This window comes from Cervus elaphus, chromosome 5 (assembly GCF_910594005.1).
Source record: "Cervus elaphus chromosome 5, mCerEla1.1, whole genome shotgun sequence".
Taxonomy (NCBI): domain Eukaryota; kingdom Metazoa; phylum Chordata; class Mammalia; order Artiodactyla; family Cervidae; genus Cervus; species Cervus elaphus.
In genome coordinates this window covers 55,880,179-55,901,618 of record NC_057819.1, presented here as the reverse complement: position 1 = coordinate 55,901,618, position 21,440 = coordinate 55,880,179, and the positions used below count along the sequence as shown (strand labels likewise).

General features: G+C 41.4%; 1 protein-coding gene across 1 annotated transcript in view; it reads left to right on the top strand.

Moving 5' to 3' along the window:
- The window catches only part of FREM3 (FRAS1 related extracellular matrix 3), a 97,514-nt gene that overhangs the window by 55,162 nt on the left and 20,912 nt on the right, over positions 1–21,440 (top strand). Inside the window, exons 3-5 of the mRNA XM_043900744.1 lie at positions 4,132–4,278; positions 11,528–11,758; positions 14,831–14,956. Coding sequence (XP_043756679.1) covers positions 4,132–4,278; positions 11,528–11,758; positions 14,831–14,956 — 504 coding nt within the window. The remainder of the gene's footprint in view (positions 1–4,131; positions 4,279–11,527; positions 11,759–14,830; positions 14,957–21,440) is intronic.

The window sequence follows — 21,440 nt, the reverse complement described above, 5'->3', positions numbered from 1 at the left end:
ATTACATTACATTGTATTATATTACATTACACTACACTACTGTACTATACTATACTATACTACATTACATTACATTCTCTGGAATGAACAATATGTTTCCTATCTTCCTTGAATCCTGTACACTCTAGAGAAGGAAGGCACAATGTTTTCTGTCTTCCAGTTAAGCCATATGGAACCCCAAATCCCAGACAGAAATGGCTTGCAACTGGTCATGCAATCAGTGTATTTCTACTTTCCTACTATTAATAGTTGGAAAATAGGAAATTGACATTGATATATTGGGTCTGTATCTTTTTATCACAAATGTAGATTTGTGTAATCATATAATTAACAAACAGAAACTTTTTAAACTTTACTACTATTATTATCTAAAGTCTTGCTGTGAGAATTTGGGGGGTGATTTTATTTTGTGCCAAAAGCAACATATGGTGATGCCCCTACTGAGGCATACAAAAGAATCTAAGAAAAGCTCGTGGCCTATTTTTTTACCCTGCTTCCACTGAGTTTATATTGAAAAACTCTAAGAAGGACTCAAAGGGCACAGAAAACTTGTATTGTTATCCATAGCAGTAACATGTTGAGTTCATAGTCTTTGAAATGGAGAGCCAAATATATCATCAAAACAGTTTGGGGATATCTCCAAAAAGAATATACCAAATACCTCTTTTTAAAACACATTAAACCTGCCACCCTCTGTGGCTCACACCTGCCCAGTAGGTGACCACAAAGATCTCTCCCTCCACCACCTGCCCCCAGATTTCCAAAGACTGAAGGAGGGGATTTAGAAGCACTGCATGGAAGGAAGCTTGCTGTACCTTAGGAGAACCCAGCGAGAGCCATGGCGGCTGGTAGCTTATCTGTCTGCTCTGGATTACCCCTGCCAACTCTTTCCTGAAAAACCTGATGTGAGCATACACAAAACAGCCAGTCATTTCTCAAAAAGAGAATGGGCATGACCCTTTGCAGCTGGAAATTTCAAGAGGAGACAGTTATCCTTCCCAGTCCCAGAACATGAGTATTTGCACCCACTAAAGGAAGAAAAGCAGGCAGGCCAAGGAATCACCGAATAGAAGTGAATTACACAAAAGAAATAGGAATGGAATAATCAATATTCTTGTGCAGGAAGGGGACGTGGCATATTTCAGCTAACAAAGCACATTTCTTAAATTACCACCTACAGCTCCAAGATCAAAGGGAGACAGACGGGGGTTGAAAATGGTGATCTGTCTGATATGCAATTTGACTTTTTCTCTTACCCAATTTTCTAATTCTTTTATCTCAAGTTACTCACTTTTCCCTGAATGTATACGTCTATTTTTAAAACCCACTCTATTTATAATCTGTGGACATGCATATATGGAGTTGTATATATCAAGTCACAATCCACGGGAGCATGTTTTCCCCCAAGGAGGCACCACAAAGCATTTTCCAAATGACTAATGACATAAACTGACACTTTGCGACAATCGTTAGTTATAGGTATTATTTCCAAATACATGACGAATAGGTGCTTATGGAGTTCAAATACATTATCAAGTTATATTATGCAGGTAGCCATAGAAGCTAAATGCTTATGACAATGAAGCTATTTGAAAATGGCATGGAGTAGTAGAAACAAAAGTATACACAACATTACATTTTTATTGGGTAATTATTAAATATTTAAGATCAAATATCCTATTCAGTTAAGTCTTTTTCCAAGTTCAGGGTCATAAACCACTAACATTTGACAATGGCTGCTACTTTATCCTTCAGGATTTGATTTTGCCTATTTGAGCATCTGCATTCATTAAATTCATTTTCACAGTTGTCTTCAGGCATGTATAATCTCTTCTTTTGGGTTTTAAAACTTAGTTTTAATTTTTAAATCATTGCATTTTTGAAAGAATTAGTAAATCATTTATATCAAAATGAAATATTCCTGAATACAGTATTTAAATAAAATACTTTTTATATGATTCCTTTTTTTTAACCTAATAGGATATAACTGTGAAACATAAATGCATTATGCCTTTCAAACTCAGCAAACTATAAATTCCACATTTGGTTGTTTTTCTCCATTATTATTTTAATTATTGCTTTTTAAATCATTCCTTTTCCAAAGTTCACCTTTTGTTCACTCAGGCGCTTTCCTTGTCCTAGTGGGTCTGGTCAGGGCCTGCTCACTGACTCCTGTCTCCTTCATCTTGTTTGCCTCCACCTTTTCTTTTTTGCTTGCAAACTATACTGCCTAGCTCAGTGCCTGGCACATGGAGGGTGCATGTTGCTCCCTGTTTACATCCATCGCCTATTATGAGCTTACATTCTCTTTTTATTTTTATTTTTTTACATTCTCTTTTTAGAACATTCAGTTCAGTTCAGTTCAGTTCAGTCGCTCAGTCATGTTCAACTCTGCAACCCCATGGACTGCAGCACACCAGGCTTCCCTGTCCATCACCAATTCCCGGAGGTTGCTCAAACTCATGTCCATCGAGTCAGCGTTGCCATCCAACAGTCTCATCCTCTGTTGTCCCCTTCTCCTCCCGCCTTCAATCTGTCCCAGCATCAGGGTCTTTTCAAATGAGTCAGTTCTTCGCATCAGGTGGCCAAAGTATTGAACTTTCAGCTTCAGCATCAGTCCTTCCAATGAATATTCAGAACTGATTTCCTTTAGGATGGACTGGTTGAATCTCCTTGAGGTCCGAGGGACTCTCAAGAGTCTTCTCCAACACCACAATTCAAAAGCATTAATTTTTTGTCACTCAACCTTCTTTATGGCCCAACTCTCACATCCATACATGACTACTGGAAAAACCATAACTTTGACTAATATGGGCCTTTGTCGGCAAAGTGATGTCTCTACTTTTTAAAATGCTGTCTAGGTTTGTCATAACTTTTCTTCCAAGGGGCAAGTATCTTCTTATTTCATGGCTGCAGCCACCATCTGCAGTGATTTTGGAGCCCAAGAAAATAAAGTAACTGTTTCCATTGTTTTCCCATCTATTTGCCATGAAGTGATGGGACCGGAGGCCATGATCTTAGTTTTTTTGAATGTTGTATAATGTACACATTGCACATCGCCAATAAGGCTGACCATCAACAGAAACCTGTGACCTAGTGTGGGTGAGACAAAATCAGGTAGAGACCTTATAGCCTTGTCTGCTGCCCTCTACTTGCATAAGTTTTAGACTTTTACACATCCGAGTTCAAGACACAGTACTAGGATTCTATAGTGATAAAATAAGAAAATATATAGTGGGCACTGTCTTCAGGGAACCTCTAGACCAATGCGGGAGCAAATGGATACACAAATAATACAAAGTATTAAATCAGAGGGCAGAGGAAGAAAGCCAAGCAAAGAGGCATGGAGAAAGGAAGCAAACAAGGGAGGCAGCAAGGGAAGGATGGAGACCAAGGGAAGGATGGAGACGTTAAATGAACTGAATTTAAACAACCAAGCTTGGGACTTCCCTGGCGGTCCAGTGGTTTAGACCTTACCTTCCAATGCAGGAGGCACAGGTTCAATCCTTGGTCAGTCCAATGCAGGAGGCACAGGTCAATCCCACATGCCTCACAGCCAAAATGCCAAGACATAAAACAGAGGCAATATTGTAACAAATTCAATGAAGACTTTAAAAATGGTCCACACCAAAAAAATATTTTAAAAAATAAAATTAAGCTGCCTAGTTTTAGTAGTAGTTTAGTCGCTAAGTCGTGTCAGACTCCGGTGACCACATAGACTGTGTAGCCTGCCAGGATCCTCTGTCCTTGGGATTCTCCAGGCAAGAGTACTGGAGTGGGTTGCCATTCCCTTCTCCAGGGGATCTTCCCAACCCAGGGATTGAACCCAGGTCTCCTGCACTGCAGGCAGATTCTTTACAAATTGAGCCAACAGGGAAGCCCTTTAGAATTCTGGTGCCTTAGGCCTTTCAGGAACAGACCCACAGTAATAATCCCACATCAAGCAGGGTAAACAGGGCTCTAAATGATGCTCATAGCACTCTAAAAAAAGCAAAGCCCTTTTCCTCTCTATATAAAAGTGAGCACTTATTTTTAAAAACTCGACTTCAGAAGCAAAATGCAAACTTCGGTCATTCATATTTTTTCATCCAATAGCTCATCTAACATCTCTTTGACCCCTGTCAATTACAGGAGGAAATAAGCTAACAAATCAGCCTTTCCACCTCTCCTGGGCTTGCATTGCGTTAGAGAAAGAGTATTACATTGTGGATGAAGACTCCATGTTCTTAGAAGTGACCCTGACACGCAGAGGATCCCTTGAAGAAACATCCTTTATCAGTAAGTAACTTTGAGTTGCTTATTGGCCAAAGGTAACAGAAACATGAAACTAAGGCTTAAAACTAAGTATAAGAGAATATATTGGAAGAGAATCAGTAACAGATCTGGGGGAACCTCTAAAAAATTAATGTGTGAAATTATGCCATGGTTTTCACTCCATGTGAGTTACAGGTTTATATATGGCAATTTTTTCTTCTTCTATTTTCCCCCTTTCTCTTTCAAGTTGAAGGACTCTAGGAAAATTAAGACATTTCATAACCGTATACCACAATCCTCAAATCACTGTTTATTTCAAAATTCTTTTTAAGCATAGAATACATTATTATGCTCAATTCTAGCTATTTCTTTTAAAAAATTATTTATGGGTACATTACACATTATTGTGTTTAGTTGTAGCTATTTCTTTTGATTATGTATAATTGTTTCCACCCTGCTATCAGGTTATAAATTCCTCCAATATGTGTACAGTGTGAAATTTTTCTGTGTTCTATAAAGATCTATGCCTCTTTGGGGTAAATGGATGTATAATGCCTACATAATACCTCCCATTATCATCACTAATAATCAGCAGTAATTGTGCTAAAGATGCATTACGTTTTTATACCATCTCTATCTGCCAGAAATTTCAGAGATCATTTTATCTTTTTCACAATCTGTTGTGAAGACAAATAGAAGACAATAAAATGCCTTCATTTCACAAGTGTGCGTTGTGAATTTCCGAGACCTTTGGAGTCTAATTAGAGTCCTGCCAAAACCACTGGAGAGAAGCCAAGAGGGAGACGGCTGGGAACAGGCAATCAAGGAAAGGCAAGCTTTTCCCAGATCTATTCTCCAGGCTCAGGGTGTCTGAGTTAGGACCGTTCTCCTAGGAGACAAGGTCAGCCAGAGAGCACCATGATGTCTGCATGGCCCTTGGTCTCAGTTACTTCCCAGAGGTTACTTCATCAACACACAGGGGAACTTTCTGCCAAGAACTTCAGCTGAAACACACATCCCTTCTCTTGTAGGGTTCTGTCTCCACAGTTCTTTATTTTGGGGATGTCTCATAGGCAAAGATTTGGGTTTTTATGTCAAGAGGAATCTTTATATCCTGTCTGACTCAGGGGGAAAAACTGTCCATCTTCCCAGAGTCATTTGAATATTTGTAGAGGAACTAAACTCCTCAGTTCAGTTCAGTTCAGTTGTTCAGTTGTGTCCGACTCTTTGTGACCCCATGAATCGCAGCACACCAGGCCTCCCTGTCCGTCACCAACACCCAGAGTTCACCCAAACCCATGTCCATCAAGTCAGTGATGCCATCCAACCATCTCATCCTCTGTCGTCCCCTTCTCCTCCTGCCCTCAATCTTTCCCAGCCTCAGGGTCTTTTCCAATGAGTCAACTCTTTGCATGAGGTCACCAAAACATTGGAGTTTCAGTTTCAGCATGAGTCCCTCCAATGAACACCCAGGACTGATCTCCTTTAGGATGGACTGGTTGGATCTCCTTGCAGTCCGAGGGACTCTCAAGAGTCTTCTCCAACACCACAGTTCAAAAGCATCAATTCTTTGATGCTCAGCTTTCTTCACTGTCCAACTTTCACTAAACTCTTCAGAGGGGTGCAAAGGTCTTCCTATCTGATTCAGCATCTCCTTATACACTATCTCCGTGCCCTGCTTCATTGCTTCTTCAGAGCACTAACCATCCCTGACAGGCATCTCAGGTCCAACTGTCCACTGTTTCCCTCAGCAGATTTCCAGCTCCAAAAGGGCAGGAACTACATCTTGGGTGATGGCCAACCCTCAAAACAGCCTGGGACATATGGTAGTCACCCAGTATTTGTTGCTATGCGAACTACAGTCAGCTCTTTTGTTCTCTAAAATGCCACTTAAAATGGCATCAGGGACTTCCCTGGTGCTCCAGTGGCTTAGATTTCACACTCCCAACGTAGGGGACCTGGGTTTGATGCCTGGTCAAGTAACTAGAGTCCACATGTATCTAAGACCTGATGCAGCCAAAAAAGTATGTAAATAAATATTAAAAAAACAAACAAACATGTCAAACCACATAAGAGAATCTATAAAATACCTTACTCAGGGCTCTAGGAAGCCCTCCTAATCCCCTCACCGTACCTGATGCTGGGGTTAGTAGTCTAAATGTTAGCAGAGTGCCAAAATCTGTTACTGAACACAGGGTCTGGCTGCTTACCACTCAAAAGTCAATAAAGAAGCCAGGTGGGTGAAAAGGAAGGTTCGCTTTCTTTTCGATGCCAGCAATAGAGGAGGTAGGAGGAGGTGCTGATGCCTGTCCGAAGGCCAACTGCCCCCTGACAATCTGGGGACAAGAGCTTTTATAGATAGAGGGAGGGAACAGCCCAGTCGGCTCTGATAGTCTTCTTGAAATTGGCCATCAGTGGTCTGACCAGCATCATCTTGATTGTTTTAGGTACAGTTAATCGTCAGTTCCAGAGTGGCTTTGTTCCCATTTCTTGAGGCCAGTTCTCAGAATTGTGGCAGCTTACGCCATGGCTACTGTCTGGTCATCTTGTAGTTAACTTCTTCCATCTGGCAGCATCTATAAGGCAGCTCCCAGGATATGGCTTAGAATATTATCTATAGCCCTTGAGAAGGAACTAAAGGTCCTTGACTTTGCATGGTCCCTGGCACACATGGAATACTCAGTAATGTTACCTTGCGTTATTCTTTCATGGTCATACATCAGATTGATATCACCTCTTTATCTCCCCCACAGACTTGCAAACCCCTCAGTGGTAGTGGTGGCCGGACCTGATTCAATGTTACATCCTTAGCACCTGGTAGCCAGTACCCACCAAAAATTAAGTAAGCAGCCACCTGTCCACACAATTTATATAGCAGTGCTCACTAGCTCTGTTTAAACTCTGGCTGGACACTGAAGAAAACAGTATGGAAGTTTCTCAGGAAGCTAAAAATACAGCTATCATATGACCTAGCAATTCCACTTTTGAGTATGTACCTAGAAAAAACAAAAACTCTAATTCAAAAAGATACATGCACCCCAATGTTCTTAGCAGCATTATTTACAATTGCCAGTCATGGAAACAAGCAAAGTGTCCATCAAAAGATGAATGGATAAAGATGTGTTGTGTGTACATATGTGTGTGTGTGTATAGATATATATAAAGGAGATCAGTCCTGGGTGTTCATTGGAAGGACTGATGCTGAAGCTGAAACTCCAATACTTTGGCCGCCTGATTCTAAGAGTTGACTCATTTGAAAAGACGCTGATGCTGGGAGGGATTGGGGGCAGGAGGAGAAGGGGACAACAGAGGATGAGATGGCTGGATGGCATCACCGACTCAATGGACATGAGTTTGAGTAAACTCCAGGAGTTTGTGATGGACAGGGAGGCCTGGCGTGCTGCGATTCATGGGGTCGCAAAGAGTTGGACACGACTGAGTTACTGAACTGAACTGATATATATATAGACACTATATATATAGACAAGCTAGTGAATATAACAAAAGAGAAACCATTCAGATACAGAGAACAAATTAGTAGGTTATCTGTAGGGGTTGGAGCAGTATAGGGATAGAGGAGTAAGAGATATAAACTATTACATGTAAAATAGCTAAAAGGTTATACTGTACAACATGAGGAATATAGCAAATATTTCATAACAACTATAAATGGAGAATTACCTTTAAAAATTGTGACTATTTTGTACATGTACCTCACTGTACATCTGTAACCTATATAATATTGTACAACAACTGTCCTCCAATTTTTAAAAATGAGTAAAATAAAGTATAGCTGAGGATACACCCCTCTTCCATATCTTCTTCACCTCAACATGGGACCAAAGGAGGCGCTTCAAAACTGGACATCCATTCTCAGTTACCAAACCAGGATTAATGCAGACTTTCTTCAACACTTTTGAAAAGTCATCACCAGCTCTTCTATCCTGGAAATTATTTTCACACATTAGAGCTTTGGGTATCTTTTACATGAGATCAGATTCTCTGAGAATGAGACAGAGTGAATGGCAAAGGGGTTATGAGGCTCATTTTATGTAAAGCTTTTCTCATGATAACTGGTGTCAGGTCATGATATCTGATTTCACACATCCAAACAACTGCAGAATCTAAACCTTATAATGAGGTCTGAAGTGATGAGACATGGGTGTTTGTGCTCCACTGGGCATTCACTGGGGTGTCAAATCAAAGCCAAATGATACTAGAATACTTCTTGAACATTCTGTGGAGAGGGGAGGATCAATTCAGGCTTGAGGGGCTACCACCTGCCACCCTTGTATCTCACACTGAGTATTTTTCTTGATTTTTAAAAAACTACTTATTTTTGGCTGTGTTGGGTCTTCATTGCTGCTCAGGCCTTTCTTTAGCTGTGGCGAGGGAGGGCTACTTTCTAGCTGCTGTATGCCAGCTTCTCATTGCGGGGAGCACAGCTTCTCTTTTTGTGGGGCACAGGCTCAAGGGTGCTGGGCTTCTGTAGATACAGCACATGGCCTCAGTATTTGGGTGTGCTAGGCTCTAGACCACAGGCTCAATAGTTGTGGTGTACTAACTACCCTGGCTGCTCTGCGTCATGGGGCATCTTCCCGGACCAGGGATCGAACCCACGTCTCCTGCATCCGCACGCAGATTCTTTACCACTGAGCCACCAGGGAAGCCCCTTGATTTTTTTTTAATGTATTTATTTATTTTTGGCTGCCTTGTGCCGCATGTTGGATCTTAATTCCCTAAACAAGGATAGAACCCATGTTCCCTGCATTGAAAGGTGGAGTCTTAACCACTCACAGTGGTCATTTTAACACTACTGTGTTGTTGTTCATTTGCTTCAGTAATTTGTTAGTTCCTATTTCCTAACACTGCTGAAATCTATTCCCAACTCTCCATCTCCACCAACGGTGCCCTAATTGTCTGGAAAATTACTAACAATTTTCTCACCATCAAAAATCAGTAAGCACACAACACTGTAAAGTAACTATGCTTCAATTTTTTAAATGGTTAAAAAAATCACACATAGGGGAAATCTTTGGCAGTCTAGTGAGTGTGATAGGGGCTCTGCTCTTCCTCTGCAGGGATAGGAGTTCGATCCCTGGTCAGGGAACTAAGATCCCAAATAAATAAATAAGTAAAAATAAAGTTTTTCTTTAAAAAAATATGACTACAAAGGTTTTTTTTTTTTAAATCACACACAAAAGAAACACATCAGTAGATTAAGACAAAAAAAATCAGTAAATGCATGAAAAATTAAGCCACCATGACTAAATGTCTGTCTGAGAAAATAACCTATAGTTATCCTCCCAGAAGGGCTTCCCAAGTGGCTCAGTGGTAAAGAATTTGCCTGCAATGCAGGAGATGTGCATTCAATCCCTGGGTCAGAAGATCCCCTACAGAAGGAAATGGCAACCCACTCCAGTATTCTTGCCTGGGAAATCCCATGGACTGAGGTGTCTGGCGGGATATGGTCCATGGAGTCACAGTTAGACTTGACTTAGAGACTAAACAATAAATACTCTCAGGGATTGCAGAAATGATCGGATACAAAATATTAACTCGAAAATGCCCAGCACTGTTGTAGTCACCAGGAGTCCTCCACTGAAACAAACAGCCCAAGGTCTCTACCTCCATGGGGCTCACATTCTAGAGTCCAGATGTTGTAGCCACGCGTTCCGGGAAACAACTCACTCAGAAGGACAATGCAGATAGTGGAGTGCAGTTAATTACACCGGTGGGCCCAAGGCAGAGTCTCCTCTTAGCCAAGGACCCCGACCGACTTTTGTGAAAACCTTATATACCTTAAGTGTACTGCTCAAGCCCACATCCCCAGATTCCTTAAACCTAGCCTGGAAAGAGTTAAAGGGAGACACAGTCAGGTTATAGCCGTGATTCACAATCAGAAGGGTCAGCTGGTTATGCATTGTAGCCTACACCCTGAAGATTACAAAGCTGACTGACTGCACAGGGGGTTATTACATTCTTTTTGGCAACGGGAAACCTGGGTATGGAATCTGGTGTTTATCAGTCTGGGAGGCCAGTTCGGCTGTACGTATGTTATCCCCATGGCTACCAGGCACATAGTCCAAAGCTCACTGAAAGGGCAAGATCGAGTTTCCTTCTCTTTCAAGATGGAGTGAGCTGAGCCTGTTCCTCTCCTCGCTCACAGAGACTCTGAGCTTTCTGGAGCTGGGGCATTTTCATACTCATTTCTAAATCCCAAGCACCCAGCAGAGTGTAGCACATCAGATGCTCTCAGTAGACATTTGATAAAATAAGGAAGTGAATGCCTGTTCCCTTTTTCTGTCACTCCTCTTTTTGTCTCCATCTCTGCTTAGACACACTCTCTTAGCCAAAAGTAGTTTATAACTCTAATTCGAAAAGATACAGGTATCCCAGTGTTCCTAGCAGCACCATTTACAATAGCCAAGATGTGGAAACATCCCAAGTGCCTATCAAAAGACAATTGGATTAAGAGGATGTAGTACATATGTATATATATGTGAGTACATGTATATACAATATTACTCAGCCACTAAAAAAGAATGAAACAATGCCATTTTCAGCCACGTGAATGAACCTAGAGAATATTGTACTTGGTTGAGTAAATCAGACAGAGAAAGACAAATACTGTGTTATATCATTTATGTATAGAATCTAAAAAATAATGAAATATATATATAAATAGTAAATACTAAATCTAAAAAATAATGAAACTATATATAAAATAGAAGCAGGCTCACAGACACAGAAAGTAACTTTATAGTTAGCAAAGGAGAAAGGGAATGAGGAGGGATAAGTTAGGAGTATGGGATTAACAAACAACTATACATAAACTAGATTAGCAACAAGGAGTTACTGTATATCACAGGAAACTATATTCCATATCTCATGATAACATATAATCAGAAATAATCTGAAATATATATATATATATATAACTGAACCATTTTGCTATACATGGGAAACTAACACAATATTGTAAATCAACTATATTTCAATCCAAGAAAATCACAAAAATGGTAGCTTCTGGTGGCTTTGTGGTTAGGATTCCAGACTTTCACTGCTGTGACCTGGGTTCGGTCCCTGGTTAGAGATCTGGGATTTCACATGCCACACAGCCAAAATATATATTTAGCTTATAAGTGTTTGCTGAGAACATTAAAAGAAGCAATTTCTGTGCTGTTAGCATTTCATCAACAGTAGAACCCACTGTGAAAACCTCCCTTCAGTTACTTGGCTTTATATTCATAGTTTCCTGATTTTTGTTCAGGCATTGTAACAAAAGATGAAACTGCAAAAAAAGATAAAGATTTTAAAGGAAAGGCCCAGAAAGAAGTCCAGTTCAATCCCGGACAGACTACAGCCACGTGGAAAGTGAGAATTCTATCAGACAATGAATACGAGGCTTCAGAGACCTTCCAGATCATTCTGACAAACCCTGTCAGGGCTGTACTGGAGTTTCCAGAAATGGCAATTGTTGAAATTGTGGACCCTGAAGACGGTATGTGATTCCTATTGGTACAATCTATTAATGGGTTCTTGGGTTCATTTCAGGTATTTGTATCTCCACCAAGCTCCATAAGCCACTGGACACATTCATATCACTTAGGATTTCAAATTAAGTAAAGCACCTCAACGCAGTCATTTTTCTTTGTTTTTAGGATCTTTGAATAGGGATGTAGGAGAGTGAAACAGACAAGACTTTGCCAAGCTTACTCTAGCAAATGCCCAATCCTCCCTCCCAGTATCCGCACACTCAGTATGGCAGAGCTTTGACCCCAGATGGCTAAGCATCAGGGCTTGCTCCATCTTCTCACAATTTTCTGGGAGCTCCCCACCAGATCAGGTGGGGACCTCACATATCCCTCACCCTAGATGCGGCTGCTGGGAACCAGCCAACTGATTCACTTTAGCATGCGCTCCACAAAGTTCTGTTATAGCTCTGCATAACACTCTTGAATTCATCAGTTCATTATCGGTTCATTCATTCAGCAAATATCTCCCCAGAGAAATTAAAAAAGAAAAGTAATTAGCCAGTGATTGTGACTTTTTTTCCTGCTCCTTTTTGTGAAAGTAGAAGAATAGGTCCTAAAAGAGGATTTCAGTATTCACATCTGAATGTTAGATATATCGATTATCATGAGAACTAAAAGAATTTGCATACCCCCCCAGAAGTGGGTGACTTAACTATCAGAAAGGAAGTCTTAGTTAAATGCCGTAAGAATCGTTGAAGAATCCCCTGTATCAGCATGTCCCAAACTGCAGAGCAGAAAATATAATACAATTTATACAGTATGGTCAGTAAACTTTCCATGGACCAAAGAAGTCTAGGAAACTTTTCAAATATCTCCTTTGAAGCATCATAATTCACACTAGGTTATTAGATTCCTGAGAAAACTCTTCTACAAAGAAACCTGTTTAAACTAAGGCAACATTGTAAATCAATTATATCTCAATTTAAAAAAAAAAAGAAATCTGTTTGACTTTGTTTAACCAGTTTTCTCAAATTAGAATATAGATTTTTTTTTAATTTGTTGTACCCAAGGAATATCTTTTAAAATCTTTAAGTTCTAGTTTTCTTGAAACACAATTTGAGAAACACTGTTTTTCACATGCTTGGCACTCCAGTAGACAAAAATAGAAATCACGGCCCTCACCACCCAATGAAGGTATTTCATGAGTTTTATTGATAACAATGCTTAAACACATTAATCAATTAAGAAAGCTGCGTGTGAGGGAACATGGCAAAAACAGTGTTCTGAGCTAAGAAACTGGAAAGATCACCATCATTTCAAACTATTAAGCTTTTTGTAGTAGGCAGGATTCCAGCTGAATCTTGAAGAATAAAAAGGGATTTGGATTCATAGATGGATAAGAGCAGCTTTTCACAATGGGAAAATAGAGAACGTGGCTGGATAACTGAGTCCCAACGTATCGGTTTTTTTCACTTAACATTAATAACATTACTTTTAGCTTCTTCCATGGTGACAATCTTTTGAATCAAGAGATGTCCAGACAGTAGAATACCACAGGGGGGTAAAATGGCAGAATGAAAATGATCACCGGTCTTTTCCCTCTGTAATCAGGACCAGTGTTTTCTAAAAACTGATACCAGCGTCTGTTGAGATCATTTTAGGCAGGAAAATAAAGGAGAAAAAAAGTAACATATGATAACTAGATAATTCAACATTGAATTCTGGGTAAACTTGTAGTGAAGCAAAATGAAAGTCACTCAGTCCTATCTGACTCTTTGCAACCCCAGGACTATACAGTGCATGGAATTCTCCAGGCCAGAATACTCGAGTGGGTAGCCTTTCCCTTCTCCAAGGGGTCTTCCCAACCCAGGGACTGAACTCAGGTCTCCTGCATTGCAGGCAGATTCTTTACCAACTGAGCCACAGGGAAGCCCAAACTCAGTTCCAAAAGAAGAACAGATGGTGTACTACAGTATTTTTCCTTCATGCTTCCATTGTCAAGAGGAAGAATTTGTGTATGTGCATATGGTGCAGTGGTAAAGAATCTGCCTGCCAAGAGACGCAGGTTCTATCCCTGAGTCAGGAAGATCCCCTGGAGGAGGTCATGGCAACCCTCTCCAGTATTCTTGCCTGGAGAATCCTATGGACAGAGGAGCCTCGGGTCGCTAAGAGTCAGAGATGACTGAGCAGACTGGGCACTGTTTGTGTATATGTATATATATAATATAAATAAATATATGTATATATACAGAGGAGATATTTCAGTCTATTAAATGTGGTTTGACTCAGAAAGTCACTTCAGTTTGCCACTTGATTCTATGAGTAGAAACAATCCACTTCAAATTTTTATTTTTTTTTAAAAAACAAACACAGGTATTTTAACTATGCATTGCATTCTTAATGTAAAGCCTTGGAAAACATTGAAAAACCCCAAGAAAAATAGTACGCATCAAGAAATGACCAGTATTCATACTCATATTGCAGCAACTGTTCTAATGATGCCTATGTGTATGTTTTTACATCCCAAACTGAATGACAGAGAACAGTAATGTAACAGGTGTTCACACACACACATCCAGCTCAGAAAATTTCAATGGGAATATTATCTTAAGAATTAAGAGCAGAATGAGTAGCTTATTTTTCTCAGCCTTGTGTCTTACCCATGGTGTCTGCTTGATAAGTGTTGAATCAAATGTTTGTTGAATAAAGCAGAAAACATTTCTTTATACTCATGAATAGATGACCTGATTGTTCAAAAGCACTTAAAAAAATAAACATTAAAAGTAAAACACGGAAATCTGTGATCTTTATTTAGAAAACCTAAAATGTGACCTCCAAAAAAGAAACCAAATTGCTGATATTCCTTCCCATTTCAGTGCTCAATAACCCTTTTAACATTTCAAAGGGAACTTCCTAAACTTAATTTCACTACCTCTCCAGCTCCACTTAATGACAGATATTTCCTATTCTTACTATATTCCATAGAGTTGGAATATATAGAGGTCAAGATCATGTACATTTCCACTCAGGTTGAAATATCACCAATATCACCAGTCAAACTTAAGTCTTGCTAAAAAGCTATCTATCCTCTTTTCTAGAATCAACAGTTTATATTCCAGAGGCAGAATACAAAATAGAGGAGGATGCTGGGGAGCTTTTGATTCCTGTAAGACGGTCTGGAGACATAAGCCAGGAACTCACGGTCATTTGCGCTACACATCAAGGTATGAGACTTTGCTGGTACTGATATCCAGGAATAGGGTCCCGGCGGTGATGCTGGGGGTGGCTGGGTGGTGAGTCAGATGCTGGGGAGGACAGGGAAGCCTGGGCCATTCACGGTGACTCCCATGCAAGCCCGTGAAGGTATCCTAAGATACCTGGTCTCCGAGATCAGGGATAAAACTGTATTCAAAATCAGAATTACATTACATTACCATAGGTGAGATAGATAGCCAGTGGAAGTGAGATGTAGGATGCAGGGCACCCAAAGCAGGTGCTCTGTGACAACCTGGAGGGATTGGGTGAAGAGGGAGATGGGAAGGGAGGGATTCAGGATGTGGGGGACACATGTGTACCTATGGTCAATCCATATTGATGTATGGCAAAAACCATCACAATATTGCAAAGCAAAATAATTTAAAATATAAGCACCTCTGTTGTGAGATTTCCATGGTGGTCTAGTCATTAAGACTCTGAGCTTGTAATGCCAGGGATGCAGGTTCGATTCCTGGTCAGGAAACTATTAATAAGATCCCACGTGCTGTAGAGCAACTAAGCCCATGGGCCACAAGTATAGAAGCCCGCTTATCACAGCAAAGACCCAGTGCAGCCAGTAATAATAACAGTAATAAAAAAAACTTCAATTGTGACTACCCACAAAATTTTGTGAGGGTCAAATGAGACATTTTATGTAAACTAGTTTATATATGCTGGTGGAAAATATAATAAGGATTCTTGTTTTTAATAGTCATGTTTGCATCTTGGAAACAATGTGAAATAGTCTCTATATACTCATTCTCTTTCTTCTCCTCCCTCCAGCCCCCCAACAACTAAAAATGCCCCCCAATTATAGGCCACAACGCCCTGTTCTTTCTGACCTCACCACTACTGTACAGTCAAAATTTAGCTATTCTGTGTCCACTCCCTAAAGGTCATGTTTTCTAGCTCATTAGAATTATGTGATGGGTAAAAATGATGGAACCACATGCAAATTCTGTAAAAGTTAGCTACACTTTCCTGTACTCATTTCACTTCTGACACCAGATGTGTGCAGGTTTTTCCCACACCAAGTAATTCTCCAGTTTATGCAGACTCCAAGTGAGTATCTTAAAATTCTATTCAATTCTGACACTATCTCCCCAGAGACAAGAGAGAACCCACAGTTTAAAGACTCAGTCCCACAAGACTGCTCCCACTTCAGATGCCAAAAGCAAGTCCAAGTTCTCACCTGTGTTCTAATTGATGGGGTATAAATTGGAGGTTCCCACCACCTCTTCTTTGGGTCCAGTGATTTTCTAGAACAGCTAACATAACCTGGGAAAACAGATCACTTATTAGATTACAGGTTTATAGAAAGGTTGGGCTTCCCTGGTGGCTCAGACGGTAAAGAATCTGCCGACAGTTCAGGAGACCTGGGTTCGGTTCCTGGGTCAGGAAGATGCCCTGGAGAAGGGAATGGCTATCCACTCCAGTATTCTTGCCTGGAGAATCCCATGAACAGAGGAGCCTCAGTATTGGCAGAAGGAAGAGATACATAAGGTGGGTGGAAGGGACACAGAACTTTCATGCCCTCTGAGTAAGTCACCCTCCCAGCAACCTAGAAGCTCTCTGAACTCGTTCACTAGGACTATTTTATGGAGGCTTCGTTACTTAGGCATGGTTGGTGATTAACTCAACCTCCAGCCCTTCCTCTCCCTGGAGGTCAGGGAGCGGGACTGAAAGCTACAATGATCACCTGGTTGGTTTCCCTGGCAACCAGTCCCCATCCAGTGGCTCCCTGAGAGCGCCAGCTACCAGTCATTTCATTGTTTTCAGTCGCTAAGTCGTGACTCTTTTGCCACTCCATGGACTGTAGCCTGCTAGGCTCCTCTGTCCACGGGATTTCCTAGGCCAGAATACGCTGGAGCGAGTTGCTATTTCCTTCTCCAGGGGATCTTCCTGACCCAGGGACTGAACCAATGTCTCCTTCATTGGCAGGCAGATTCTTTACTCCTAAGCCACAAGGTAAGCCCATCATTTCATTAGAATACAAAAGGTACCTGGCTTCAAAGACTTATGAACTGTGTGTCAGGAAATGGGGACAAAAACCAAAACTTTATTACATCACAGGCTAATTTATTCAGAGTTCACTATAGCAAGAGGATCAAACACCATCACTGCACTTGGCAGAGACTCAAAGACAGGCATCACTTCAGGCAAATAGACTGGGAAAAGTAGAAACAGTGACAGATTTCATTTTCTTGAATTTCAAAATCAATGCGGACAGTGACCATAGCCATCAAATTAAAAGACACTTGTTCCTTGCAAGAAAAGCTATGACAAGCCTAGACAATGTATTAAAAAGCAGAGACATCACTTTGCCAACAAAGTCCATATAAGTGAAAGCTACAGTTTTTCCAGTAGTCATGCACGGATGTGAGTTGGACCATAAAGAAGACTGAGTGCTGAAGAACTGATGCTTTTGAATTGTGGTGCTAGAGAAGACTCTTGATAATCTCCTGGACAGCAAGGAGATCAAATCAGAGAATCCTAAAGGAAATCAACTCTGAATATTCATTGGAAGGACTGATGCTGAAGCTGAAGCTCAAATACTTTGACCACCTATTGGGAAGAGCTGACTCATTGGAAAAGATCCTAATGCTGGGAAAGACTGAGGGCAGGAGGAGAAGCGGGTGACAGAGGATGAGATGGTGGGATGGAATCACCGACTCAATGGACATGAGTTTGAACAAGTTCCGGGAGATGGTGAAGGACAGAGGAGTCTTAGTGGTTGAATGACAATAATGACAAAGGTAGGCAGAGGAGTGGGAAGCTTCGTAGTGAAGAAAGGGTATGCCCTGATTAGATGCTGTCATCGTGGGTAAACTGGAGGCAGCCTGTGGATGGACAGGGGAGCACATTTGGCTTTCTCTGGTTGCTCCCAAATTGGAAGCCAGGCGTGAATCAGGAAAGCTGGGGTTATTGATTAGGTTCTGACAGCTCGGGGCAGATGATTAATAGAGGCTGTGGTTTGACGTCCTATGCTAGCTGCTGCAGATTGTGTGTCAGAGTTCTATTTTTATACATGATCCGACCTTCCATGTGTCCATTCTGCCAGAATCTATGCTTACGCTTGCTAAACATTTGACAACACACAGCATAGCCACAGCAATAAACAATTATCTATCTAAAATACAGGGACTTCCTGGTAGCTCATACTGTAAAGAATCTGCCTGCAATGCAGGAGACCCGGGTTCAATCCCTGGGTTGGGAAGACCCCCTGGAGAAGGGAAAGGCTACCCACTCCAGTATTCTGGCCTGGAGAATCCCATGGACAGAGGAGCCTGATGGGCTACAGTCCATGGGGTCACAAAGAGTCAGACACAACTGAGAAACTAACACGACTACTGTCTAAAATATCAGTAGTGCCCAAGTTGAGCAGAGAAATAGGAATAAATTCTCCTCTGCCCCAGGGGGCAGGGGATTTGGCAGTAAGTCAGGAATTTATTTTGAAATATCAGCTATTACTGAAAGAGTGAGGTAGGGTCCAGCTGCTTGCCACTCAAAAGCCACGAGACAAGTCAGGTTGGTAGAAAAGAAAGTTTACTTTATTTCAGACGCCGGCAACTGGGGTGGGTGGATGGCAGGCATCTGTCCAAAGGCCTACTCTCCCCCCAACTGGCATCCAGAGTGGCAAGAGCTTTTATAGACAGAGGGAGGGGGCTACCTGCAGAAATAGCACAGTTAGCTCTGACAGTCATCTTCAAATTGGTTGTCGGTGGTCTGACCAGCATCATCTTGATTGTTTGAGGCACAGTTAATCTTCAGTTCCAGGATCTGTTTGTTCCCATTACTTTGAGGCCAGTTCTCAGAATTGTGGCAGCTTATGCCGTGGGTATGGTCTGGTCATCATGTATTAGCTTCTTCACCCTGGTGTTCTAATATGCATAAGACCATTGATAGGATATGGCTCAAAGTATTATCTATAGCCCTTGAGAAAGAACCAAAGGTCCCTGACTTTGCTTCATGACTACATTATTCTTATTTTGTCTCCTTTGACTGTTTTCCTTTGTTTCTGCATTTTTCACTTCTCTGATTAAATTTATTATTTTTGACTAAAGGTTTTCACAGACAAAAAGCAGGTAAAGGACACAGTGGGGAGGTAAGGACCATAGGGTCCTGCACTGTTTCATGACTACTACCTTATTACATAGGACATAACCAAATACAAGGACAAGGACAAGATCTTCAGGATCTTCATGTTTGTGTTTGGCTATGTTTAGAGGGGTAACCCTATAGTCTGCTCCCCTCACAAATGCACCAGATATGCCAACTACCTGTAACTTCAGCAACTCAAGTTTTGCTGCTGTTGTTCAGTTGCTAAGTTGTGTCCAACTCTCTGCAACCCCATGGACTGCAGTGTGCCAGGCTTCCCTGTCCTTCACTATCTCCCAGAGTTTGCTCAAATGCATGTCCATTGAGTCAGTGATGCCATCCAAGCATCTCATCCTCTGCCACCGATTTTCCTCTTGTCCTCAATCTTTCCCAGCATCCAGAGTCTTTTTCAATGAGTTGGCTCTTCACATCAGGTGGCTAAAGTATTGAAGCTTTAGCATCAGTCCTTCCAATGAATATACAGGGTTGCTTTATTTTAGGATTTACTGGTTTGATCTCCTTGCTATCCAAGGGACTCTCAAGAGTCTTCTCTAGCACCACAGTTCAAAAGCATCAATTCTTTGGTGCTCAGCTTTTTTTATGGTTCAACTCTCACGTCCATACATGACTACTGGAAAACCCATAGCTTGACTGTACGGATCTTTATTGGCCAAGTAATGTCTCTACTTTTTAATATGCTGTTTAGGTTTGTCATAGCTTTCCTTGCAAAAAGCAAGTGTCTTTTAATTTTATGGCTGCAATCACAATCCATAGTGATTTTGGAGCCCAAGAAAATGAAATCTGTCACTGTTACCATTGTTTCCCCATCTATTTGCCCCTATGAATTGATGGGATTGGATGCCAGGATCTTAGTTTTCTTAAGTTGAGTTTTTAGGCAGCTTTTACATTCTTCTCTTTCACCCTTATCAAGAGACTCTTTAGTTCTTCTTCACTTTCTGCCATTAAAGTGTTATCATCTGCATATCTGAGATTGTTGATAAATCTCCCAGCAGTCTTGATTCCAGCTTGTGAATCATGCAGCCTGGCATTTCTCATGATGTACTCTGCACAGAAGTTAAAAAAACAGGTTGACACTATACAGCCTTGTCATACTACTTTCCCAATTTGGAACCAGTCAATTGTTCCATGTCCTGTTCTAACTGTTCTTTCTTGGCCTCCATACAGGTTTCTCAAGAGATAGTAAGGTGGTCTGGTACTCCTATCTCTGTAAGAATTTTCCAGTTTGTTGTGATCCACACTGTCAAAGCTTTAGTGTAATCAATGAAGCAGAAGTAGGTGTTTTTCTGCAACTCCCTTGCTTTCCCCATGATCCAACGAATGCTGGCAATTTCATCTCTGGTTCCTCTGCCTCTTTGAAACCCAGCTTGTACATCTGGAAGTTCTCAGTAATGCACTGTTAAAGCCTATCCTGAAGAATTTTGAGCATAACCTTGCTAGCATGTGAAATGAGTGCAATTGTGCAGTAGTTTGAACATTGCTTGGCATGTTCCTTGGCATTCCTTTGAGACTTGAATGAAAACTGACCTTTTCCAGTCCTGTAGCTACTGCTGAGTTTTCCAAATTTGCTGATGTATTGAATGCAGCACTTTAACAGCATCATCGTTTAGGATTTTAAATAGCTCAGCTGGAATTCCATTACTTCCACTAGCTTTGTTTGTAGTAATGCTTCCTAAGGCCCACTTGACTTCACACTCCAGGATGACTCAACTTTTTCCCTGATATTACCCCATGTGGGAAAGGCAGCAAGAAAAACAAGGTGAGGTAGTCCTTGAGGACTTCTTGGCTAGTTGATCCTCAGAAGGATGTGCCAGCCCTCTCTCCCAAGTCCACACAGAGCTTCAGTCGGAGTCTTTGCAGAGGAACAAGAGCCTGGGTCTTTGGGACAGTGGCTGCAGGTGGGCGGAGCCGCTGATGGAGGAAGAGCCCTCATCCTCTGCTCAGGATTCCCGCTGGGCTACTTCCGGTACCAGCGGCATATTTTGAGTCCACAAGCAGAGTGTCTGGAGGACAATGATTCTATGCATGGGAGAAATAAAGTGATAAACAATCCAATTTGGAAGATTGTATATAATTGCTAAAATGGGAGAGGCCACCCCTCTGCCTCTGGAAAGAGCTACCCTGTGGGATGACAAGCAGAGGAAATAGAGAGCTCAGAGGGCCTGACAGTGTGATATGGAGATGTCTCCACCTCAAGTGGGAAAAGTTACACACAAACTCACCTCCCTGCAAGGGCATTAGGTTCAAAAGAGCTGGTGTTCCCAGAAAACTCCCTGCATAGCTGACACATAACTCAGACCGCTTGGCACCGGAGCTTTACCCTTTGACTCCTCACAC